We start from the raw sequence: 22,028 nt of genomic DNA, 5'->3' as shown, positions 1-22,028 counted from the left end.
CTGTCAATAAGTTAAAGGTACAGGAAGGAAACAAGGCAAAAGGTGGGTCTAGGAGCAAGGCTAGGGGTAGGGACAAGTTAAGGCTAGAGACAAGTAAACAGCCAGCATGTGTTCTGAAAGTGTTGCTTCACCACATATAGCTTTCGATAAAATGATCCTGAGATCCATGAAAGGCCAACAGTATTGACCGTGTGTTTGCCATTGTTCCCTTTATTAAGCATTTTGGTGCATAAACAATATGCAGTTGGTCTCATTCTGGGTCTGGGTTTCCATTCAAGGAGCCCAAAACTATCTGGCAGAGGGATCAGAGGAAACTAAAGGGTTAACCAAGGGGGATGTGACCACCCAATACACAAACATAGACAAATACAAAAAGTCACCCACCACATCCACACACACTCATATACAACTGCAAGTTTTTGGATGCAATTTTCTTCTGTTTCAGTCACGGTCTGATGTCCAAAAATGAAAACTGAGGAACCAAAATCAGAGACTACTTCCTTATTTTGCAACATTAAGGTACGATTTCACAATCTGTGTGTTCATTCATTGATGTGTGTGCGTCGAATTGGTGGTTTTGGTATTTTAAACAAAAAATGGATGTTAAGTTTGAATGAGTGTTGTTACTCTAGAAGTAACATGCGTCAAGAATTAAGGATATTTTCAAAACTAGAGCAGCTCCACAGTATGGTTTACTGTTCCCAGTGAAAACACATACATTTGTGTTGGAGAAATAAGTGTTAGTCAAGATCAGCTGGAATCATGATAATCATTTAAAGCTGTAATCTACAAGGTTTGCCAATATAAGGTGACCAGCTACTAGAGCACACAGAGTACAATTCATAATTGAACTTTTTTTGTTTTTAATATAAAAATCTAAAAATTGTCTTCAAAATGTACTCAAATGTATGTGGTTGATTAATATAATGACTGAAAATAGTCAGCTCTTTCCCTCAGTTAATCAAAATGGTTGGGCCTTAGCATTCCCTAGATGGAGACTAATAATGAAACATGCAGACGTGTGATGCTGTTTTGCAGGACCACTACCTTGCTGTGCAAAATATTTTCCCCTAAAATTGATCTTGTGTAATTCGACCAGGTTCTGGTCCGAAGGCAAACATCAACAAATGAAAACAAACAAAAAAAGTTATAGGAAAGTGTTTTTTCCACAGGCGAGGGAGCTCTTTTGAAGATGAACACAAGTAATGTTTTGGTAATGTGTACTTTATAACTCTAAGCTATGCAGAAAGCACATCAAAACAGTTTCCCCTCATTCATAAGCCACAGCAAGATATTAGACACAGACAATGGATCTATGAAATGTAGAGGAAAGGAGTGTTTAAAGCAGCTCTCCAGCCCTCAAACACAAAGTTCCCAATTACTTTAAACTTTATCATGTGTGTTAGGACCTGAAAAATAAAACTGTGAGGCTTTTGCAAATAAATACATAACAGGCAAACTGAGTGCAATGCTCTCAATCTTAAGAAGAGACCCCAAAACGAGTGAACTCAGCATAAGCTTGGGACTGCAGGTGTGGCTTTACAGTTACTCAATACACCAGTATTTAGGCTTTGAAAAGGCTGTGCACTACTGCATAATGCTTGTAGATTAAAAAAAAAAGTACATATGTCTGGTTTTGAACTCCATTTTTCTCCTGTGTTCCGACTGGGGTCTGTTTTAAGAAAACATTGTTTCCAGTATTTTAAGTGTTTGCACCATGTACCTTGTGGATTTTTGTATCTAATTTTGTATATGTGCTTTCTTCAGGTTTTTGTCATGTGCCACAGTCTCCTCCAGCTCTCTCAGCTCCTGCACAGTGCCTATTTCAAGAGTAGCATCACTACCATTGAACGTCGTTATGGCTTCAGCAGCATGTCCATGGGAAGCATTTCTGCGCTCCATGAGGTACAGTGTCCCCTAGTGGCGCTCTCTGAAAATTCACCTCTAATTGGACAAACTTTAAAAACAGAATAAAACGCATTCGCACATAAAAACAAAATTTCATCACTGAAACTAAGAAGCCATAGAAAGAGGGACACTTAAGAGACGCCCTTCTGAGCTGAGCTGAGCTGATCTTTTCCAAAAGCTGAGAATGCGCGACTAATCAAAGTGAGTGGGCGCCTTGACCGTCCGCGAGTGAAACTGACGACAACTCGCTGACACCTACCGACGAGCTACAGCCTCCTCTGTCAGTCTAGGCGCTTTGTCGTATTTCTGAGCCTAAAGGTTTTTGTTTTCTTTCAGATGGGAAATATGGTGCTCGTGGTTTTTGTAAGCTACTTTGGGAGTAGAGTCCATCGTCCTCGCTTCATTGGACTGGGGGGTCTGCTCATGTCTGGGAGTGCTGCAGTTTTGACCTTACCCCATTTCCTGTCAAAACCATACAGACACCACTCTGTGTTGTCAGGTAATGACTACTGTTCAAGTATCATTCAGAACTCACGTTATGCCTTTCTAAAAAAAAAAAGCACAGGAAGCACTACATGACAAAAGAAAAAAAAAAAAGAAAAAAGAAAAGCAGCATCAGCAAACAAATATGTCCACCGCATCCGATATTGTGTGTTGCTATGAAATACCTGCGATGAAATTCATTGAACTGTTATTCTGAGCTTGCGCTGACACAGCTGGGCTTGTCTCCCTGCAGCAGGTGACTGGGACATGTGTGCAGCCAGAGTGAACTCATCAGCTTCAGAGAGTTGCAGGCTGGAAAGTTCACAGTATCACGATGCCACCTACATTCAGTGGCTCCTCATGGCTGCTGCTCAAGTGATGTTTGGAATTGGCTCTGTGCCTGTCCAACCATTTGGGATCTCTTACGTGGATGACTTTGCTGAGCCAGGAAATTCTGCTCTTTACATTGGTAATGTGATGTTTAAAAATGTGTGTGAATTTTATTCAGATATGTCTTTACACTTTTTATATCGTTCAAAGATGGTTCACCAGTTTGTTGCTTTGTTTGCTGAATGGTTGCGCTTTGTCTTCCCTTCAGCCATTCTGTTCTCTGTGTCTGTGTTTGGGCCTGCTTTTGGCTACCTTCTGGGCTCCATGATGCTGAGGATCTATGTAGATGTGGGCAAAGTGGACACTGGTAAGTTTCTTCGTTCCTCCGTCATAGTATGAGAATATTTAAAATTTTTGTGCCTAAGATTCAATATTTCAGATACTTAAAATGATTTAAGATGCAAGAGAATAACAGAATGAGCCCATTTGTATGTGTTTTTTTTTTAATTTACTAAACTGACAATTGTATGCTGATTATATCAGACCATTTTTAATCTATTCCGTATTGGTCGTGTCAGCAAAATCCTCTCCACGTCTGTTTGCTTTTCTGTGCAAATCTGCTTTGCTAGAGGGCGCACTAGAGCTGACACCGTCTGACCCACGCTGGGTGGGAGCTTGGTGGATGGGCCTTCTCGTGTCCTCTGGATGCCTGGCCTTGACTTCCATTCCATATTTCTTCTTCCCAAAAGACAACAAGACAGTCTCTCATGTGAGTGACATGACTTTCTCACATTGTGCCTAAAGCTACATGTCCATCTGCAATGTATATATCTTAAGTTCCTCTTTAATGCTTTGCTAGGAGATTCGAACCAAGGCTGACACCATGGAAGAAGACCCACTGAAATCAAAGATTCCTTTGTGTGACTTTGTAAAGAGTGCGTATAAAATTTTTTGGAAACGTAAATGTGCCACATTCAAAACAAGCAAACAAACATTTTTAGTTTTAAATCAAAGATTAAAGCTTCAGTAGAATATTTCAATCAGCAATCTTTAAAGATTCTTGGATTTGCTGAAACTTGTTTTTATTTGTTTCAGTGTTTCCACGTCTCCTCCTGAGACTTCTCCTCAACCCGATCTTCCTGCTGCTGGTTCTGGCCCAGTGTTGCTTCTCTTGTGTAATCTCAGGCCTGGCCACTTTTCTCGGCAAATTCCTGGAGCATCAGTATGGTACTTCTGCTGCTTATGGGAGCCTTCTTATGGGTGAGGAGTCAATCTTATCAAAAATTCAGTCAATCTTATCAAAAATATCATTCATTAAATCTGACTCAGACTCCCTCTGTTATTATCCCCCTGGCTTATAATTAGATCATCTTCAATAGCAATGTATATGTCAAATTATTGTTTTACTTTTAAATCAACATCTGCTCACCTTCCACTCTACATCACCCTCAGGATTGTTGTCTTTCCTGAAAGATCATTGATTCTCCTTCTCTCCCCTGTGTGTTTGTTCCATGTGAAAGGAGCCATTAATGTGCCCATGGCCGCAGTAGGTCTGCTGTTGGGTGGTGTTGTGATGAAGAAGGCCCGTCCTTCAGTGAAGGTCGTTCCCTGGTTGACAGTGGTCTCACTCTCCCTCTCAGTGCTTCTGTGTATCCCAGTCTTCTTCATGGGCTGCTCTACACAGAGAATTGCAGGGGTCAACTTTGGCTATGGAGAGCCACAGGAACACCTGTCAATCAATGCGTAAGTTAACCATATTGGGTATGATAAGAGTATTCATTCTGGATTCTGGATTCTTATGAGTCAAGCCGCACAGAGGTTTTAGTAAGGGACTCATCATTGCATTTAGAGTAAATTTAAAAACAACACAAGAAAATAATAAAGAGTAATAACCCATCAGTTTGTTATATTTGTAACATAAACATTTGTATGATGAGATCAGAAAAACTGAAACCTTCAAACATTTTGCAGGTCAGGCTCTGTTTGCAATTCAGAGTGTTCTTGTCTGAATAATGTGTTCAACCCTGTTTGCGGCGAGAACAACATTGAATACACGTCACCTTGTTTTGCTGGATGCACCAACATCACCTTTGACCCACATAAACCACAAAGAGTCCTGGTAGGCCTTGTTTACAACCATTCTTACGTATCTGTGTGAGATACCCTCTGTTTAACAGCACTGAAGAATAACAACATCAGCAGAATTTTTGGTTTAATTCTCTGGGCTCCTCACTGGTCCAATATTGAAGAAACAATGGAATCGTTGTATCAGACGTTCATTCGTGTCCCGTTGTTTGTGTTGGATTGACATGAAATATTTTACTGTTAATGCAGACGTACACAGGGTGCCACTGCATCACCGGTGAGACTGGGCTGGGCAGCGCCAAGCCTGGTTCCTGCCCCAAAAGCTGCTCTCACTTCCTCCTTCCAACCATGTTGATCATTGGTTTTGCTGGCTTCATTGGCAGCCTCTCTCAGAATCCCATCTACATGATGGTGCTAAGGTGAGAAGAGAAACCACCGTGGTTGTATGAACATACCACGCTGTTATGGTTTTCACTCACCTTCTTCCGGCTTCTAACCTTGTTATGCTTGCTCTTTTTTAGAAGTGTCCCTCCAAAGGAAAAATCTTTTGCTATTGGAGTGCAGTTTTTGTTTCTCAGAATGCTTGGTGAGTCGAACGCATCGTACTGTATCACCCGTTATGATATTATTTGTCTCTTTATTAAACTGTTGGCAAAAAATACTGAAACAAACAACAGAGGGAAACTAATGCACCCCCCCCCCCCCCCCATAGACAATTAAATGTCAAATTCAATTTCTACTTCTGTGTCATGAAAACAATATGAAAACCATCAACAAAATAAAAACATCAAAGAGCGATGTCAGCCTACCTGTGTGTGTGGAGTGTGTGCTTGTGATTTACACGACTGCTGTCACACACAATACTTCTTTGTTGCAGCATGGCTCCCGGGCCCTGCCCTATTTGGGATGGCCATTGACTACTCATGTGTCTGGTGGAAGCAGTCCTGTAAAGAAAGACTGGGATCTTGTGCCTACTATGACAACAATGTACTTAGGAACAGGTGAAAATTGCAACAAAAATGATGCTTGGCAGTGTTTGGTCTGCAGTGACTGTTTAGACCAACCGCAGCTCATTGAATCTAAAATGTTGTCCCTTGCAAACCAAGATAATATACTTCCATGGCAATTTTGATTCTAGACGGAACTTTGTTTTATGTCTCTGTAATTTTTTATCCTGCTGTGCATTTAAAATACTGGAGATGTCAGAATTTAAGTAAAATCATTTTCCAAAATGATACGGTATCTTGTTTAAAACTATATTTTAGTCCTCCACTAAGTTACTTGCAAGCTTTGTCACTTAAATGATTTCTGTGGCTCTCTCTCTGTAGGTATTTTGGACTGCAGATGGGCATTAAGACCCTGGGGGTCCTCTTCCTGGTGGCGGCCGGCTGGAGAGTGCAGAGCTCGAAGGGATACAGTCTGGAGAGGAATCCTGAGGGACCTGTGTGAGGCGTGGCACCATCCCCACACTTCTCTGGAGTGCGGTCTCCTGCATTTTTGTCTCTTATCTCCTCCTACAGTTAAACAGACTGATTTTGCTCTTATGAGTTTACTTTGTGACAGGTGGTGGAGGGGAATTTACAATATATAACACACTAAAGTGTGTGCCGTTCACTTGGCCAGACAGGCTACAAGACATGGACAGCTGTCTAGTGCAAATTTCCAGAACTGTTTGGATTGCTGATTCTTTCTTTGTTTTATATAAGTGTTCAATTTCTTTACAGTAGAAATCTTAACTATTCTACACAAGCTAGTTGAAAACTCTATTTACATAATGTTATGTCCGCTGTAATATCTGATACTAATTTTGACTAATGGAAATAAATTATACAATATGGAGCACTGCATTAAAATACTTTCGTATAAGAACTGTTTACTCTGTCTAACAGAAGGTTTTATAGAAGGTACAGAGGCGTGTTTGATGCTTTTTTTTACCGAGTCAGGTCAAACCACCTAAACTGCATGATATTTTCGCATCGAAACGCAATGCATCTCCTCAAAGGCACATTGCTCAGCAGATGCATGGGTTGCGGTTAAATGAGCGGAAAGAGTTTGTGGGCGACGTTTCCGTAAACATAAAGTGATCTCAGACGGGCGTATAGAGCAGGTTGCGCAGGCGTACTAAAGCACTGAATTGACAACGCGAGGCAGTGCTGCAATATTCATCGATTTGGGACCCGAAGATTATCCATCTGTTCTCTCGATAGACCGGTGGGACTTTTATTTATTAATCCATAACGACTGTGTAATCATAGCAATCATGTCCATGGGAAGTGACTTTGGGAACCCTTTACGGAAATTCAAACTTGTTTTTTTAGGGGAGCAAAGCGGTGAGTCCTGGGTTTATAGAGATTGGTTTCGGGTTGAAAAACCCATTACCCTATTTACACATACATTAAGTAAATTTACTGTATTTTTCTGGTTGGTATGTAACCATAATGGCTAGTTATGCGGTACTAAAGCATCTGGTTGTTTCGCTGGTCCCTGTCATCTTAGCCAAGATTTGTTTCATATTTCCAGTTTTTGATTAGTCATGAAAAATGTAAAGCTATGCACCGTCATTACACCCCACTGTAAATCACACACATTTAATCTTAATGTTTCCCGATAGTCTATATGTAGTGCTGTGACAGTCTGGCAGAATACTGGTTCATGTAGTAAACGCCTTCTTTCGGGATAGAATTTGATCTGTTATGCGAAATAAATCATAATTTTAGGATTGGCGCAGTCAAATATTCAAAATTCTCGTCCGCATTTTCAGATCAGTGCTGAATTATATTTGATAAAGTGACTTTATATTAAACTTGCACAAATATTTAATAATTTGATTCCAAATAAACGACGAGGCTAAATAAATAAACATTTCCCGTGTGTCAAGTAGAGACACACCCAGGTTGGCTATGCCTGTAGAATTGTTCAAGTTAGCAGCCGTCACCATTAGATGTTTTATACTTAAAACGAACTCTTAAGCGTTAGATGTCATGTAATCGTTAAGGTAGCGCGACAACAACTAGATCAGTTTTGGCAGTCGCTTTGAAACATAAAAAATATCTGCAACAATGAATCGGAGTTTCTCTCGGGAGCCTTATTCACTGAGGTCGCTGAGCTGTTGGTTGCTGAGAATACGTAATCGGATTAATCAGTCTGTATTTCTCATGAGTTCGTGATGCATACACATTTACAATACATACTGATATCGATATGAACAGATGAACACATATTTATATGGTTCGGGGGTGCCTAGCAAGTAGGCAGTATGAAGTGTGTTGGCCTTATAAATTAGAGCCGTCATAGGTAATTTACTGTCATCCACATTAGACTTTAACAATCTCTGATTCATTGCCCGGACATCTTGGGATGTTGAGGTTTAGAAGAGAAGTATCAACACATCAGCACAAAATGCTGTCATGACAAGTGATCTAAGATGTTGATATAGTAACATACCAGTGGCTTGAGAGTAATGATTCAATTCACCAGTTATACCTGAAGTTATGTTTTTAACTGGTATGACTATAAATAAATGGATCCAAAATATGTCCACAAAACTCAAAATCTGTCCAAAAAGGATAACTGTTACTTAGATTTAATACAATAGTGGTGCGGTATTATATTAAGACTTAGAAGAGTTCCAGGGTTAATGGCGGTCACTTCTGAGTGAGCTAAAGCTTACAAGAACCACATATACAAAAGTAATCATTTTTAATTTACATCAGGTTAATTTCAGATGTTGGAAAACCACTGGAATGTTGCTATCCATGGTGCTGAATGAAGGGTCTCATTCTTACTGAAACGTAGGATTAAATGCCCTCCAGTAATCACAGTCTCTGTGATGAATACGTCTTTGTTTTTTGTTCTTTTTTTTTGTTTGTTTGTTTAAATAAAGTTTCGGCTTACCCCTGGCATTGTGTTAGGAATAGTTCTAATAGCTGTCATTGGCTGGAGAAACAGGCCAGACCTGAAAGGCCTGAACCGCTCCATAAGTGTGTTAGAGTGTATTCAGGCATTTAGCTTCCAGTATAGCACAGATTCACTGAGAAATGTTTTTACCCACTCTTTTTTGTAGTTCAGTCAGCACAAGATATCAGATCTGTACAAGGAATTAGAAGGAGAATTTGATCTGATCTGGAATCACAAGACGTGAATGTTCCATATCTTTAATCCCCTTAAAGATAGACACACCAAAAGAATCACAAGTGTCAAATGTCAATCTTGCTTTTAGAGTAATGCAGTAATGACCTGGATACATTCATAGTCATCCACAATGACCACATTCCCTTAAACAATGTTCTCTGTGCATTTTCCATTTCTCGTCCTCAAAAGAGAATGTCAAATATAACATCCAAAACAACGATCTTAAATTGTCGTAGATGAAAACAGGCATCGGTATTCAATTTTTTGTGCTGATTTAGGCCTGCTGATTGCAAACCATGGCCAAGATTTGAGATAGGTAAGGATTGAAAATGTTACAATGCCGAGTCGTATTCCTTTATTATTCAAAAACTGATGACATGTAGAACATCATAATATAACTGCGGTTGTCCCTCTCAGACAACCTATGAATATCTAAGAGCATAGTTTCATTTATAGTCTCAAATCAGTGTGTGGACACGAGTAGTTGTAGCACAAAACTTGTAATAAACGTAGGCGGAGACCACTATAAGTAATTAAACAAAGACAGATGATCCAGTGTAATGGGTGGAATTATCGTGCAGTTAGCGTTCATCTCCACGGGACCTGGAAACATTTCAGTGTAGAGGGAGAGTTTTAAATGTGTTATTGCTAATATAGATAAATATTTGGTCTCATTTTGTCTTGTGTTTTTTTTTACTCACAGTTGGAAAAACATCATTGATAACGAGGTTTATGTATGACAGCTTTGACAACACTTACCAGGTATGTGCACTGTCGACAAACTCCCAACATTTTGTTTCTGTTCGGATGATTGTATAGCCAGAGGACTTTGCCATGTGACATTTAAGTAGTGTGAAAGCTATCAGTGAACTCTTAGTGTATGTTTTCTGCGCGTTTTTGATTATATTCTTTTGTTTTCAACACAGGCAACAATTGGGATTGACTTTTTATCAAAAACCATGTACCTGGAGGACCGAACTGTAAGAAACTTTAACCCTGAAGTGAAATGTATCGCATAGTAAGCATGTAAATGGTGAACATGCACTAAAATAACCACCTCTAGTGCTGTATTCAAGAGAAACAATCTCTTTCCTTTAGTTTTATGGCTTGAGCTGCATGTGTTCTTTAATGTGATCATTTCTGGTGTTTTTTTTAATCAAATCCATAATTTACCTAACCTATGACCTTTTTTCATTTCAATAAACTTTATCATGTGTGCATTATGTTATGAACAGCAAACCTCAAGTAAACTATTATAAAGAGATATGACACATAGTAATAAAGTTCCCAAATAATGTGAAAATATGTGTGAAATATACATTAATTAGTTTAACTTTTCATCTGTGAATAAGTGGGTGTTAGTAATGGAAATATGTTTTGAAGCAAACACTCTGCATACACTCAGGTTTGCATGTAGTTGTCCTTGGAACATAAGACTTCATAGTTGATGTCATAAAACCAGAAATGGAGATAAACGTTTATTGTTTGAGATAGAGGACTATAGAGGGAGACTGTGGGGGATGGTCAAATGCCAGAGATGATTCACTTCGGTTGTTGAGATAAACTGCTCATTTACGAGTGTGGACAGATGTAATTGTCAGGATAAGCTGACGTGTTATAAGCATATTGCCATGTTTACTGTACTATGAGTTGATGCTGGAGAGTGGATGAGAGCACTCAGTGTGTTGGAGGTCAGTGTGTGTTACAGTGACATCCAGCATGTGGTTGTTGTCTTTAGGTGAGATTACAGCTGTGGGACACTGCGGGCCAGGAACGCTTCAGAAGCCTCATTCCCAGTTATATCCGTGACTCCACCGTAGCTGTGGTGGTGTATGATATCACAAGTGAGGAACACACACCCACACACGCACACACACACACACACACACACACACACACATGGATATAGGCATTTGATTTGGGGTTAGCCCGTGCACTATTAAGCCTGTAAATCCATCTTTTTGCAGATATAAACTCATTCCAACTAACCTCGAAATGGATTGATGATGTCAGGACAGAGAGAGGAAGTGATGTCATTATTATGCTAGTGGGTAATAAGACAGACCTGGAGGAGAAGCGGTAAGTGCTCTGTGTTCTCTAACTGAATTTTCCCAAGGGTGTGGCATTCCATTGTGTTAAAGTTCTTACAATACTCATGTAGTAACAGGTTATGTGAGCCAACATGACTAGATATTCAGATACAATGCCGCAACGACCTTTAACTATTGTCTCATTTCCCTCAGATCCTCAATTTACTTCAAGGTTCTTTATTAATGTTGTTGTCTGTCATGACAGGCAAATCTCTATTGAGGAAGGTGAGCAGAGAGCCAAAGAACTGAATGTGATGTTCATTGAGACTAGTGCTAAAAGTGGTAGCAACGTTAAACAGGTGAGCCTGAGAATTAATGAACAGCACTCTTTCACCATGGGTGACGCCGTGTTCTGAATGGTTATCCTGAGTAATTAAGATAATCCAATTGGAGCTGTACCCTGTAACATGATCCATGGACGGTTGGAATGAGATTTAATTTAGGTAAAGAATCAATGTCTGCTGCTGTGGGTTTGATTTTTCCTGATGCAGTGCAGTGAATGAAAATCAATTTTTGCTTCTACCTTCTGCTTGTGTTGGTTTAAAGTTTAATTTCTCTCTCTCCTTTCACCGCTCCCCCCCCTCTTCCCCCACCCCCGCTCTCTTTTTCACTCTGTGGTTTTGCAGTTGTTTCGACGAGTGGCAGCTGCCTTGCCTGGGATGGAAACATTGGAAGACACCCACAAGGAAGGCAGTATCCTTTCACACGCAAATAATGTCTTAACACTTTACATGTGGTAGACGAATTTATTACACACCATATAGATTTATTTTTAGACACTTTATAGATTTTATTAGCCATACCTCCTTTCTATAAGAGTGCTTGTAGCTCTCTCATTATATTTTCTGTTCAGCTCTGAAGCATGTTATATTTTAACATTTTTATCACGTTACTTTAATAGCAGGTAATGCCTCTAATAGCTATTTCCTTAATTTAACACCTTTCAGTGATTGACATTAAGCTGGACAAACAGGCAGAGCCCCCAGCTACTGAGAGCAGGTGCTCCTGTTAGTACACGGATTCAGAGTACACCTTCATTTGCACCATATGCTTGTTCTGTTGCTTCCTATTGGTCAGTGTCCAGTTGAACTTTATGATTGGATATAGGTTTTTACATCTGACTGAACAGGTCAAGACTTAGAGTTCTCAGCTGTAAAATAACATCTACATTGTAAATGCAATTGCCAAGCAGAGACTTTGAGAGATTGGGGACGAGTTATGGAAATAATGCCAGAAGTGACAGGTGTACCATTTTTTTCTTTTTTCTTTTTTTTTTGGACAGACTAGGGAGTGTAAAATTTTAGTTATTATGTTTTGTATTTTTATACATGAGGAAAAAGCACTAAAATGTTGCCTTCACAGGAATTTGCGATAGGCTGTCCTATGGAAATACAAGGAACATAGTTTGTCATGAATGTCTGCAGCACGCATGCAAGCAAAATTCTGAGTATCAGTCATGTGTTCTGCTCTACACACATATATATGGTTACAAACTTCATCATGAGCTTGTAAAAGAAAAAATCCCTGTCCAAGATTCCCTATGTGAATTAATGTATGAACTTGACATGCAGTCCCAGTGATAGTTCAGTAACAGAGAGAGAGATGCATGTGAGTGCACCACCTCGAATCAGTCTTCAGATTACAACCATACAGACAAAGATAAACCAACGAAATTTAATGGGTTGCATTGAAACACTTGAGATAGGCCATACTGTACTGTATTGTATATAGTATTTATATTATTGTGAACTTCCATCTTCCATCCGTTAGGCATGGGTTATGTTCATCTGTATGAATGATTTAACAATGGGATTGTTTAAGGGCTTCAATCAGAGCTTTTCGCCATGCAGTGGTAATCAGGCGTTTTCTTCTTGTTTGGGCATTGAGCTTTTGCCTTATGTACCATGCAGGTGTGTCAGATCTACGTAGGTTAGCCAGGATCTGACAGTTTTGAGGGGACCCATGTGAAAGGCACACTTTGGTCCCTCCCATGACATTTTTAAACAAGAATCGTATAATATATTTGTTGTTTGGGGGATTTCTTCTTGTGTCTGATTGGATCAGTTAGCAGTGAAGGAGTTGAATGACAGTGAATAGGAACACTCACTATGTTCATTAGGCCAGTCAATAAAAGTGATGTTCTTTTTATTGTAACTATATGGACTCTGGTGATGATGATGGTCATGATGATGATGATGATGATGTTTTCCTTATTTTTTCATATATATGGGTAAGGAGAATATGCTTTCTCCCACTTTTGATAGGAGGGAATTGTTTTGTGAATTTGTTAAAGTGTCCTGTAGCAGTTCACAGTGTCTAGGATACGCTTTGAATGAACAATAGGGTTGAAATCAAAATATTCTCTGTGATGCCACAATGAACAAATTTCAACTGCCCATGAGAATGTGTGTGTGTGTGTGCGTATAGTGTCTTACTGTAAGTCTTAAGTCCATAACTGGAGTTTTTAGGTAGGAGTCAAAGAGCAGGGAGAGGAATGTACAGTGTGTTGTGACTGTAGTCCACTTGGTGTGGTTCAGATCATTGTCTCAACATAAGGAATGTTAGATGTTTACGTATCACAGTAGTAGCCCATTTTATAACCCTGATCCTCATTCATATTCTTTTTATTGTTTACATATGAGCACTGACTGACACCATTGTCTGTAAAGAGATGTATAGATTAAATATGCTATGTAAAAGCAACTGTTATATTTAGAATTAGAGTCAATTCCATTCCAATATAAGTTATGCTGCCCATAGAAATGACTTTAGAAATAGGAAGAATGTCATTTATATGTTGAGGGTCCAACTCCACCGATAACACAGTTTCTGAGCAAATGACATTGAAATGAAATTGACCTTGAACTAAAGGCATTGCTTTAGGCTGTCTACTACTTTATCCTGAGGGAACTACTGATAATAATAATAATAATAATAATAATAATGATAATGATAATAATAATAGTAATGATGATGATGATAATGGGAAACTAAGTTATTGTGGTTGTTTTTGGCACTCTGTAGTTTGTCCTAACCTAGAGACACAGTTCTGTGTTCTGTACTCTTCTCTTTAATTGTCTTTCACTTATGTGACACTAGTGTGCCTTCAGTTAATGTAACACCACCGTGAAAAGCTCTCATTATATGGCTACCCTGAGTGCATAAGTGGAGTGTTTCTGAGAGAAGTTACCATCAATCGATTTACATGTTTCTGTGATGGAATCATTCCTTTGTGGTCTTGTGCCAACTTTTTTTTGTGTTGTCCATCCAATTCACAATGGTCCGGTAAACATTGCAGATGCATCAAAGATGAGAGGTAATCGCTGTTTGCTTAAGCAGAGCCTTGTGCTGGTGGCAGTGGAATAGAATGTGTTCTGGAAATGGGAGATATTGCCATGCGGATAACTTTCCATTCACTCTGTAAGGACATTTATGAGCATGACATCAGTCTAACAAGATCAATAAAACCATGTCTTAGTACCAGACCTTCTCTCGTCTCCTCTGTCATTTCCTGTTAAGTCAACACTAATTTCTGCACATGGTTCTCTGAAATTGAGTTTGGCCAAGATGTCTTGTGCAATAGAGGCAATGAAAAACCATCTGCCTGTTCAATACTTTGACAAAATCAAACAGATCCTAAATCCTGGAAACTGTTTTCCTCCATGGATTATTTTGACCACAATTTATCGAACATTTCTGATAAAAATGCAGAGACACTGAAATAATTCCCTTTAAACCTTAATTAACATGCAGATTAATACAGATTTCCTGTTCTTTTGCAAAAACATTTTATCCTTTTTTCCTGATCTTGCTGCTGTTCTTAACTATCTAACAACAACAAATAATGGGATAGATTGTATTAGACATGCCAAATGAAGAGTGTTGACTTAGTATTGTCTCACAAGGTAAGATATTGCTGTGTGAACTCAAAGTTCTAAAGATCATGTGATGTTTGTACTTTACTTTTGTAGGCAAAGGTCACATATGACAATGTTGCACTGTCTTAATGACTATGACACAACAGCAGTTACACCAGAGCCAATGGTATTCCCCAGGCGATGAACATTCTTCAGTTAACCCACTGCAGGGGCAGGTGGACAGAAGACAGATCGCCTGTATAAGACACTTTCCTACTGATAACCTACCTCTTGAGACCCAACTGTGGACTTTCCAAAGTTACAGGTGCTAATTGGTTTAGTGTAACCCTTTGCTGCCATTGGTTAGAAAGAATCAAGATTTCTCCACTGGCAGCAGATTAACATTTTCTCAAAGGAATCAAAACCCTGCATTCCGATCTTATTTCCCATGACTGTTTTTAATGATGATGATTAATTCTCACGACTGGCATGCTGAATGACCAGAATTTTAAGTTTCAGTGCAAAAAAAGATTATTAAGGTGGTCAAAGAGCACATGAACAGTTTCAAATCCTTCAGTTAGAAACAAGGAGTGCTTATAAAAATCAATCTTCAGAGCTAATGAAAGGAGAAGCAGATGAGAGCAGTCTCATTTGGTCTCATTTGAACCTCTGTCATCAGAATCAACAGTAAGTTTTATTTCTAATTTAATGCAGACTTCATTTTCAGTGCTCTGTACCATTCCTATTCTAGTCATACCTTTTAGCCTCAGAATATTATTTATCACATGAATGATACAGTTTGTAGTGAGCTGAAATATTACAGGCAGTAAGAATGACATATAGTTAGCTTGCTTTTGCTGCTTGAGGGTTTAATTTAAGCTGTACAAGAGCAGGTCTGGAATGCAAACCACCAATTAATGCCAATGGTAAATCAGTGCTAACATGTGGACTGTGTGTTAAGAACATGAATAATGTTCAGTCCTTTTTCCTCATTGGACAGGACGACAACAACTGACCGACTGTGCTCCACTCTTCTCCCACAGTCCTTGCAGTGTCAGATCATGTCCAGAGTGGAGGGTTATGGGGACTGTGATCCTCGTTCTCAGCTGAAGACATCCAGGACTGAGATAGCCATGGCAGTTAATGATGCCTTCCCACTGCTCTATGGGTTGGCAGATCATAGCATCATCCCAGATCACCTGTTAAGGGTCAGTCACAGGAACTAGGCAAGAAAACACATGCATGAAATATGTGTGAAGACTGTACATTTGTACCTACCGAAGCAATGGGCATGTTTTCCTGATATAATCATTTGTGCAAGAATAACTGATTATTTGACACGTTAGGCTTTTAAAATCTAAAACTTTTAGGAGAGAAATTTTAAGCATATTATCATAGCCGTAAACATCAGGCATGGGTTCACAGTGAACTGATTTTATCAAACTGATGTGCTCTCCAGGAGACCCTGGAGAAGAAGAAGAAGGATGGGATCCACAAAGCTGTATACTCTCTTCTCACCTGGTTACTGGATCAGGAAATGTCTGTTATCCAAGCCTTCTGGAACATTCTATCCAAAGAGTACAACCAGGAGAGCTATCCCAAACTTCAAGGCTTGTTCTCAAGCCTACCAAAAGGTGCAGAGCTCAGGCTGATGAAATATATACTATATACTACAAATATACCATAAACAGATAAACAGCTAATGATTTCCTGTTTGGTGACAATATTTAATATTCTGAAAACGCAAGTCCATCAGATTCTCAGAATGTTCTAAGGTTTACAAAATGTGTTATACAAAACATTTCCATTTTGCATAAACACAAAATGGTATAGAAACAAATGTAATCATATATTTTAAAACTGTCTTTGGAAAATGATTGTCATAACCAATCCAGTGTGGTAGAGAATGTACCTTGTGAGTGTAGAATGAGAATGTACCTAGCTATGATAGAATTATTTGACGTGTGAGACAGTTGTGATGTTTAACCTGACACTGACCTGACAGGGCTGAGACAGGGCAGTCGGTCTTTTGCTAGTCCCAGAGCGGAGCTTCAGTCCCGAGGTCAGCCAGGGAAGAAGAGAGGGGCGGGAGAGAAACATCTGACTCAGCGTCCTCACCCTTACAACAAAAAAACAGTCCACACCAGCTCAGGTGCCACTATCTCTAACAAGCTGTTCACATGTTCCCCATCACACCATAACAGAGAGTGGAAATGCCTAACTGAACACTTCCTATTTTGTTTGAAATGCTGTAGGAAGCAAAGGAAAGGCCTTGAGGAAGACAGATAGTACAGCAGTCTCTCAGATGACAGGAAATGGTAAATTCAGATTTATTTTACATAAATGAGTTTATTATACATTTTAATAACTTTGCAGTTTGAACAGAAATGACTGATGAGTCAGTTATGTCCATAGGTGGTCAGAGTGTGTTTTTTTCTAATCATCAGTCTAAAAATGTCCTCTTTATAGGAGTCCAGTCTCTATCGACCTCTGTGCAGAGAGCGGTCACTCTGTCGTCCAGTGAGCTGCCCACTGGCTGTGGGACGGTGGAGGAGATTTTAATCCAGCAGGTCTTTGAGTCTGGTAAGCTGTACACACACACATTGCCTGATAAGAACATTAAACACAAGGTGTAACAACACTGCTATAATGGAGTTTCTTCTCCAGTATAGTAACATTGAGGTATTTTTTTTTTAAATGGATTATACAACTCTTATACAACCTTTCACAGTACATTCTCCTTGTCAGCTCATTTTCATCATGCCAGTCATTCAGCTGTCACCTTGCAGGTGGTGCCAAAAAATGTATCAAGGTTGGGGGGGAGTTCTACTCGTCTGCAAAGCTGGATGAGACAGCAGCAGGGCTTTCACAGACTCAGAGTTACCACAGGGGGGAGCACAACACTAGAGTCACGGATGTAAGTGCTACAGCTGGGGCATGTTCCTTTTATGTAATTCAGTTCCTTTAAACACCTAGACCTTACGTACAGTACATGTGTCCTAACTAGGAATACGCATGTGCACATTTGCTTAGCTAATAAAAACATATATTTAGATTATGGTAAATCAATCCAATCAACACTCTTAAAAGCACAGTTTGCTAAAGGGAATGAATTTCAAATTTTCTTTCTTTTTTTTTTCTCTTTTAGAAAAGATATTCGTTAAATATATCTTTTCTCGCATTAGTAGATACTTCTGTAGCTCTGTTGACACATTCTTTAAGGTTTTAAGTCATTGTCTTTTAATCTCTAAAGAGGTTAGTTATTTCATACAGTCATTACAACAGTTTAATGTCATTGTTATGTGTTTACTTAGCCTTAGAATGTTGTGCGTGTCTGTGTGTGTGTGTGTGTGTGTGCAGGTTGAGCGTAACGACGATGAGTGTGCTGTGTGTAAAGATGGAGGGGAACTCATCTGCTGTGATGGCTGTCCTCGTGCCTTCCATCTCACCTGCCTGGTGCCTCCCCTCACCTCCATACCCAGGTACACGAGGCCTCCTGACACCTCGAATCCAGACACCTCCGCCTGAACCAGCTCTCACCTGAATCTACACACTACTGACCAAATTTCAGCTGTGTGTCTTGATGATTTAGCGTTGTTCTTGCAACAAGAAATATAACTGTGGGTCGTGTTCACAAGGATTTATGTGAAACAATGAGATTTACTGCATGTTCCACATTTTAAGCCCTTTGCTGAAAATAATCATGGTTTTGTTTCACAGTGGAACTTGGAGCTGTCAGTCTTGCCATGGCAACAGACCAAGGGAGACAACATATCTACCTGTACAGGTCAGTTTTTTTTTTTTTTAAGAAAGAACAATTTCAAGATTATAATCAATTACAGATGTCACCATTTACTAAATGACAACCACAGATGCCTGCAGTAATGTACTTTTGGTTCTCTCCTAAGCAGCCATGTCAGAACCAGTTGACAGAGACCAGTTCCAACTCTACAGTGGACATTTCATTCTTCTCCTCCCTCTCCTCTGCATCTCTCTCTGGTGTTACCACCAGCAAGAGTGGCCCACCTTCAGGCTATCAGGTGATGCCCCTATATGACACTCAGTTTCTATCTGCAAAAAAGCTTTTTTAACAAACAGAAGGCTGCACAATGAGGAGGGGCCGTGGAGAGCAGTCGATTTCTTGGTAGTTCTGTACATCTGATATACCATGCAACGTTTGGAATCTACCCTAAATCTCATCATTTAAGAAACCGGATGGTTTATGTAAAATTCACTGAGGAAGTTGTGTAATAATATTTGTTACGTTTCCCAGTCTTCAGATGGAGAGTTGGTTGGCATTAGGGTACCCTGTGGTATTTGCCACCTTACTCGTGGAGAGCTCATAGTTTGTCCACAGTGTCTCCAGAGCTACCACTCCCACTGTAACTTCTCCACTGACAGAGCCAAATGCAGGTCATGCACTAGGTCCTGGGGCTCTGCAGAGAGTGAGGTACAGTCCAGGGGCCTGTATACTTTCATATTTCATATACTCATATACTCTTTCTTTTCATTTCTAAAACTGACAGGAACATCTCTCTCTCTCTCTCTCTCAGTCAATCAGTCAATCAATCAATCAATCAATCAATCAATCAATCAATAAGTCAGTCAATCAATCAGTCTATCTATCTATCTATCTATCTATCTATCTATCTATCTATCTATCTATCTATCTATCTATCTATCTATCTATCTATCTATCTATCTATATCTGTTTCTATATCTGTATGCATCTATCTACATATATATGTTCTCACCTCTCTCTCTCTCTCTCTCTCTCTGTAGGTGGCTCAGCGCAGTCTTGAGCAGGACTCTTCTCCTTCTGAACAGATCCTCAATAAAAATGAGGTAGACTCAGTCATGGGGGAGGTGAGAGAAGCTGAAGCAATAAAACTTTAAGTTTTTTAAAGCATTTCCACTGACAATAATCATGAATAGAATGGGGGGGACATGTACAACCACCAAGAGGGAAACCAAAATCAACCATTGCATCGTATTCTGACCTGTTTCTCTCTCTGACCTGTCTGTCTCCTTGCAGAGCTCAATAGATGGGATCCTTCAATGGGCCTTCCACAACATCTCCCGTCCTCTCTCTGAGTCACAGAGCTACTTCCACTGATTTACTGCACTGATTTACTGGCTCTCAGTTCAGATGGTTCTCCTTGAGTTCTCAACTTAAATGGAACTGATACAACCTTACGATGCACCATGTTCTTCTCAAATTTCTTTTCAAACAGTGTTTGGTTGACCAGGGTCAACACCATGGTGTGTTGCTGGTGAATGCATGGCATTATGAACCTCAGTAAGTGTAGTGCTGATTACATTGTCCATTGGCAGTAATGGTGCTTGGTATGGAAGTCATTAATGGATAACATAGGCAAAGAGGTGTTGTAAACAGTGATTTACAAAATTCTATGGCAAGACTCACAATTCACAAGTTAATTTGTCCAGTTGGTTTCTTGGTTGTGGTTGATGATACAATGAATATGATCTGTTATATCTGTAATGGTACAATGTGACATAATTAATTGTCGATGAAATGTTATAATACATATGTCTGAGGTTATACTGTGGTAATGTGAATGTAAGTCTGCTGCCAACAATATCAAGTGGATTTTTAAGACTGTGTTTATCTCAAAAATATGATTATAAATGTTTACAACTTTTAGCCCTGTCAGAGACCTTCAGTCATGTGACAGCATTTTTGTGTGTATGTGGAGTTGTACTTTTGTCTGTGTGTATTTGTGTGTGTGTGACTGTGCGCATGCGTGCGCGCGTGTGTGTGTTTATATATATGTGTGTGTATGTGTGTACATTAATGACAGGACATACTTTTGCAGAGAGGTTTTGACACATCTGTTGGAATACACATTGCAGATCCAGTGTTGTCAAAGCTGCTCTCTGGCCTCTGTGATCAGTTGGAGAGAGAGCGAGAGAGAGAGAGAGAAAGAGCATGGAATGTTAATGAGAACCATGTGGGAAGCAGGATGCTGTGAATGCGCCCCTGCCAAATTCAAACAACTCTGTTGCATTACGACAGCTAGCAAAGATTCTCATGTGCTTTGATAGGGTTGTGGAAGGGACATCAGATGGATTCCACAGCTTAGCGGGAATCAAATCAGTATCAATTAATTTTGGAATGTTGTTTTTTGTCTTTTGGGAGTTTGAAATGTTCGTTTTGCTAGGCAGGTGGCCAGATCTTTTTTTTTTCCATTTCAGAGGAATGGTATTTGGTTGCTATAACTACCTCCTCTTTGAGACCCAACAAATAAAGAGCATGGAATTTGTTATTAACTCATGCAGGAGCATGACAGAAAATGTTTTTACATATGACACAATTTTTGTAAACCTTCATGACTTGCTGAAAGGTGCATAGTAAAGCTTCCAAGAAGCTGTCTGGATGTTTAATTGTGGTTTCTGACCCATAGTGGGCAGTCTGGACCCAGGGACAACTTATGTTGAATAGACACATGAAAACTGAGGCAAAGACTCTGTTCAGCTGGTATGTGAGTATCAGATAAAAACAATTACAGGCTTCCATGCACTGTGCCATGCAATATGGACAACTACTGGTGTTAGGATACATGAAAGAACAATTACACTGGGAGTGATAGTCTTTATCCCGCGACCCTAATCAGGATAAGCGGCTTAGATAATGAGTGCGTGAGTGAGTGATGGTGTTTATTTTTTAAGGGTAAACTTTTTGATTTGAGGAGGACTAATATTGCTTCTCATCGGCAGCAAACACAAACATATTCTGATAATTACAAAACAACAATGAATTCTTTTGTTTTAGCTGTATATATTTATTTCATGATGCCTCAAATGTCTTTATAGTGTCCCTTCCATTTTAGCACTTCTAATCCTAAAATTTATATGTTTAAGTGACATTATATCAAGAGGTGTGTTAAGTCAAAATTTGTAGCTAAGACTTATATGAACAGATATGAACTATACAGTGTCTATGGTGGATAATAGATGGCACTGCAGAAGCCCGATCGTTAATGCTCAGAGTTCAGCTGGTCAGCGAGCTTCCCAGAGAGTTTGGTCTTCTCCCTCACCCCATAGAACAGCTACCTAAGGCTATTCCACATGTAATTACTATAGGAAACTACACAGACCTGTGGATCCCATCGGATGTCCCGGA

General features: G+C 39.5%; 3 protein-coding genes across 3 annotated transcripts; all 3 read left to right on the top strand.

The window, feature by feature from the left end:
- The first annotated feature begins 1,468 nt into the window (after positions 1 to 1,468).
- LOC115812244 (solute carrier organic anion transporter family member 2A1-like) lies at positions 1,469 to 6,255 on the top strand. The gene is made up of 14 exons (XM_030774730.1): positions 1,469 to 1,531; positions 1,768 to 1,905; positions 2,245 to 2,419; positions 2,645 to 2,860; positions 2,990 to 3,088; positions 3,351 to 3,490; positions 3,581 to 3,656; positions 3,817 to 3,981; positions 4,242 to 4,464; positions 4,693 to 4,840; positions 5,056 to 5,225; positions 5,328 to 5,392; positions 5,684 to 5,807; positions 6,135 to 6,255. Exons 1-14 carry the CDS (start codon positions 1,469 to 1,471, stop codon positions 6,253 to 6,255), a joined length of 1,923 nt encoding a protein of 640 aa, XP_030630590.1.
- Positions 6,256 to 7,063: 808 nt separating this feature from the next.
- Positions 7,064 to 12,039, top strand: rab6bb (RAB6B, member RAS oncogene family b). The gene is made up of 8 exons (XM_030774461.1): positions 7,064 to 7,136; positions 9,641 to 9,699; positions 9,864 to 9,917; positions 10,676 to 10,781; positions 10,905 to 11,016; positions 11,233 to 11,326; positions 11,654 to 11,720; positions 11,975 to 12,039. Exons 1-8 carry the CDS (start codon positions 7,067 to 7,069, stop codon positions 12,037 to 12,039), a joined length of 627 nt encoding a protein of 208 aa, XP_030630321.1. The 5' UTR covers positions 7,064 to 7,066.
- Positions 12,040 to 15,945: 3,906 nt separating this feature from the next.
- On the top strand, positions 15,946 to 20,000 carry aire (autoimmune regulator). Its single transcript, XM_030774728.1, has 12 exons — positions 15,946 to 16,092; positions 16,344 to 16,518; positions 16,890 to 17,036; positions 17,140 to 17,202; positions 17,354 to 17,467; positions 17,674 to 17,801; positions 18,245 to 18,366; positions 18,605 to 18,671; positions 18,793 to 18,924; positions 19,158 to 19,334; positions 19,667 to 19,750; positions 19,920 to 20,000. Exons 1-12 carry the CDS (start codon positions 15,946 to 15,948, stop codon positions 19,998 to 20,000), a joined length of 1,437 nt encoding a protein of 478 aa, XP_030630588.1.
- Positions 20,001 to 22,028: the final 2,028 nt, after the last annotated feature.

This window comes from Chanos chanos, chromosome 5, assembly GCF_902362185.1.
Source record: "Chanos chanos chromosome 5, fChaCha1.1, whole genome shotgun sequence".
Lineage (NCBI taxonomy): Eukaryota > Metazoa > Chordata > Actinopteri > Gonorynchiformes > Chanidae > Chanos > Chanos chanos.
Note: the sequence above shows the minus strand (reverse complement) of the source record. Positions and strands in the feature narration are given on the sequence as shown.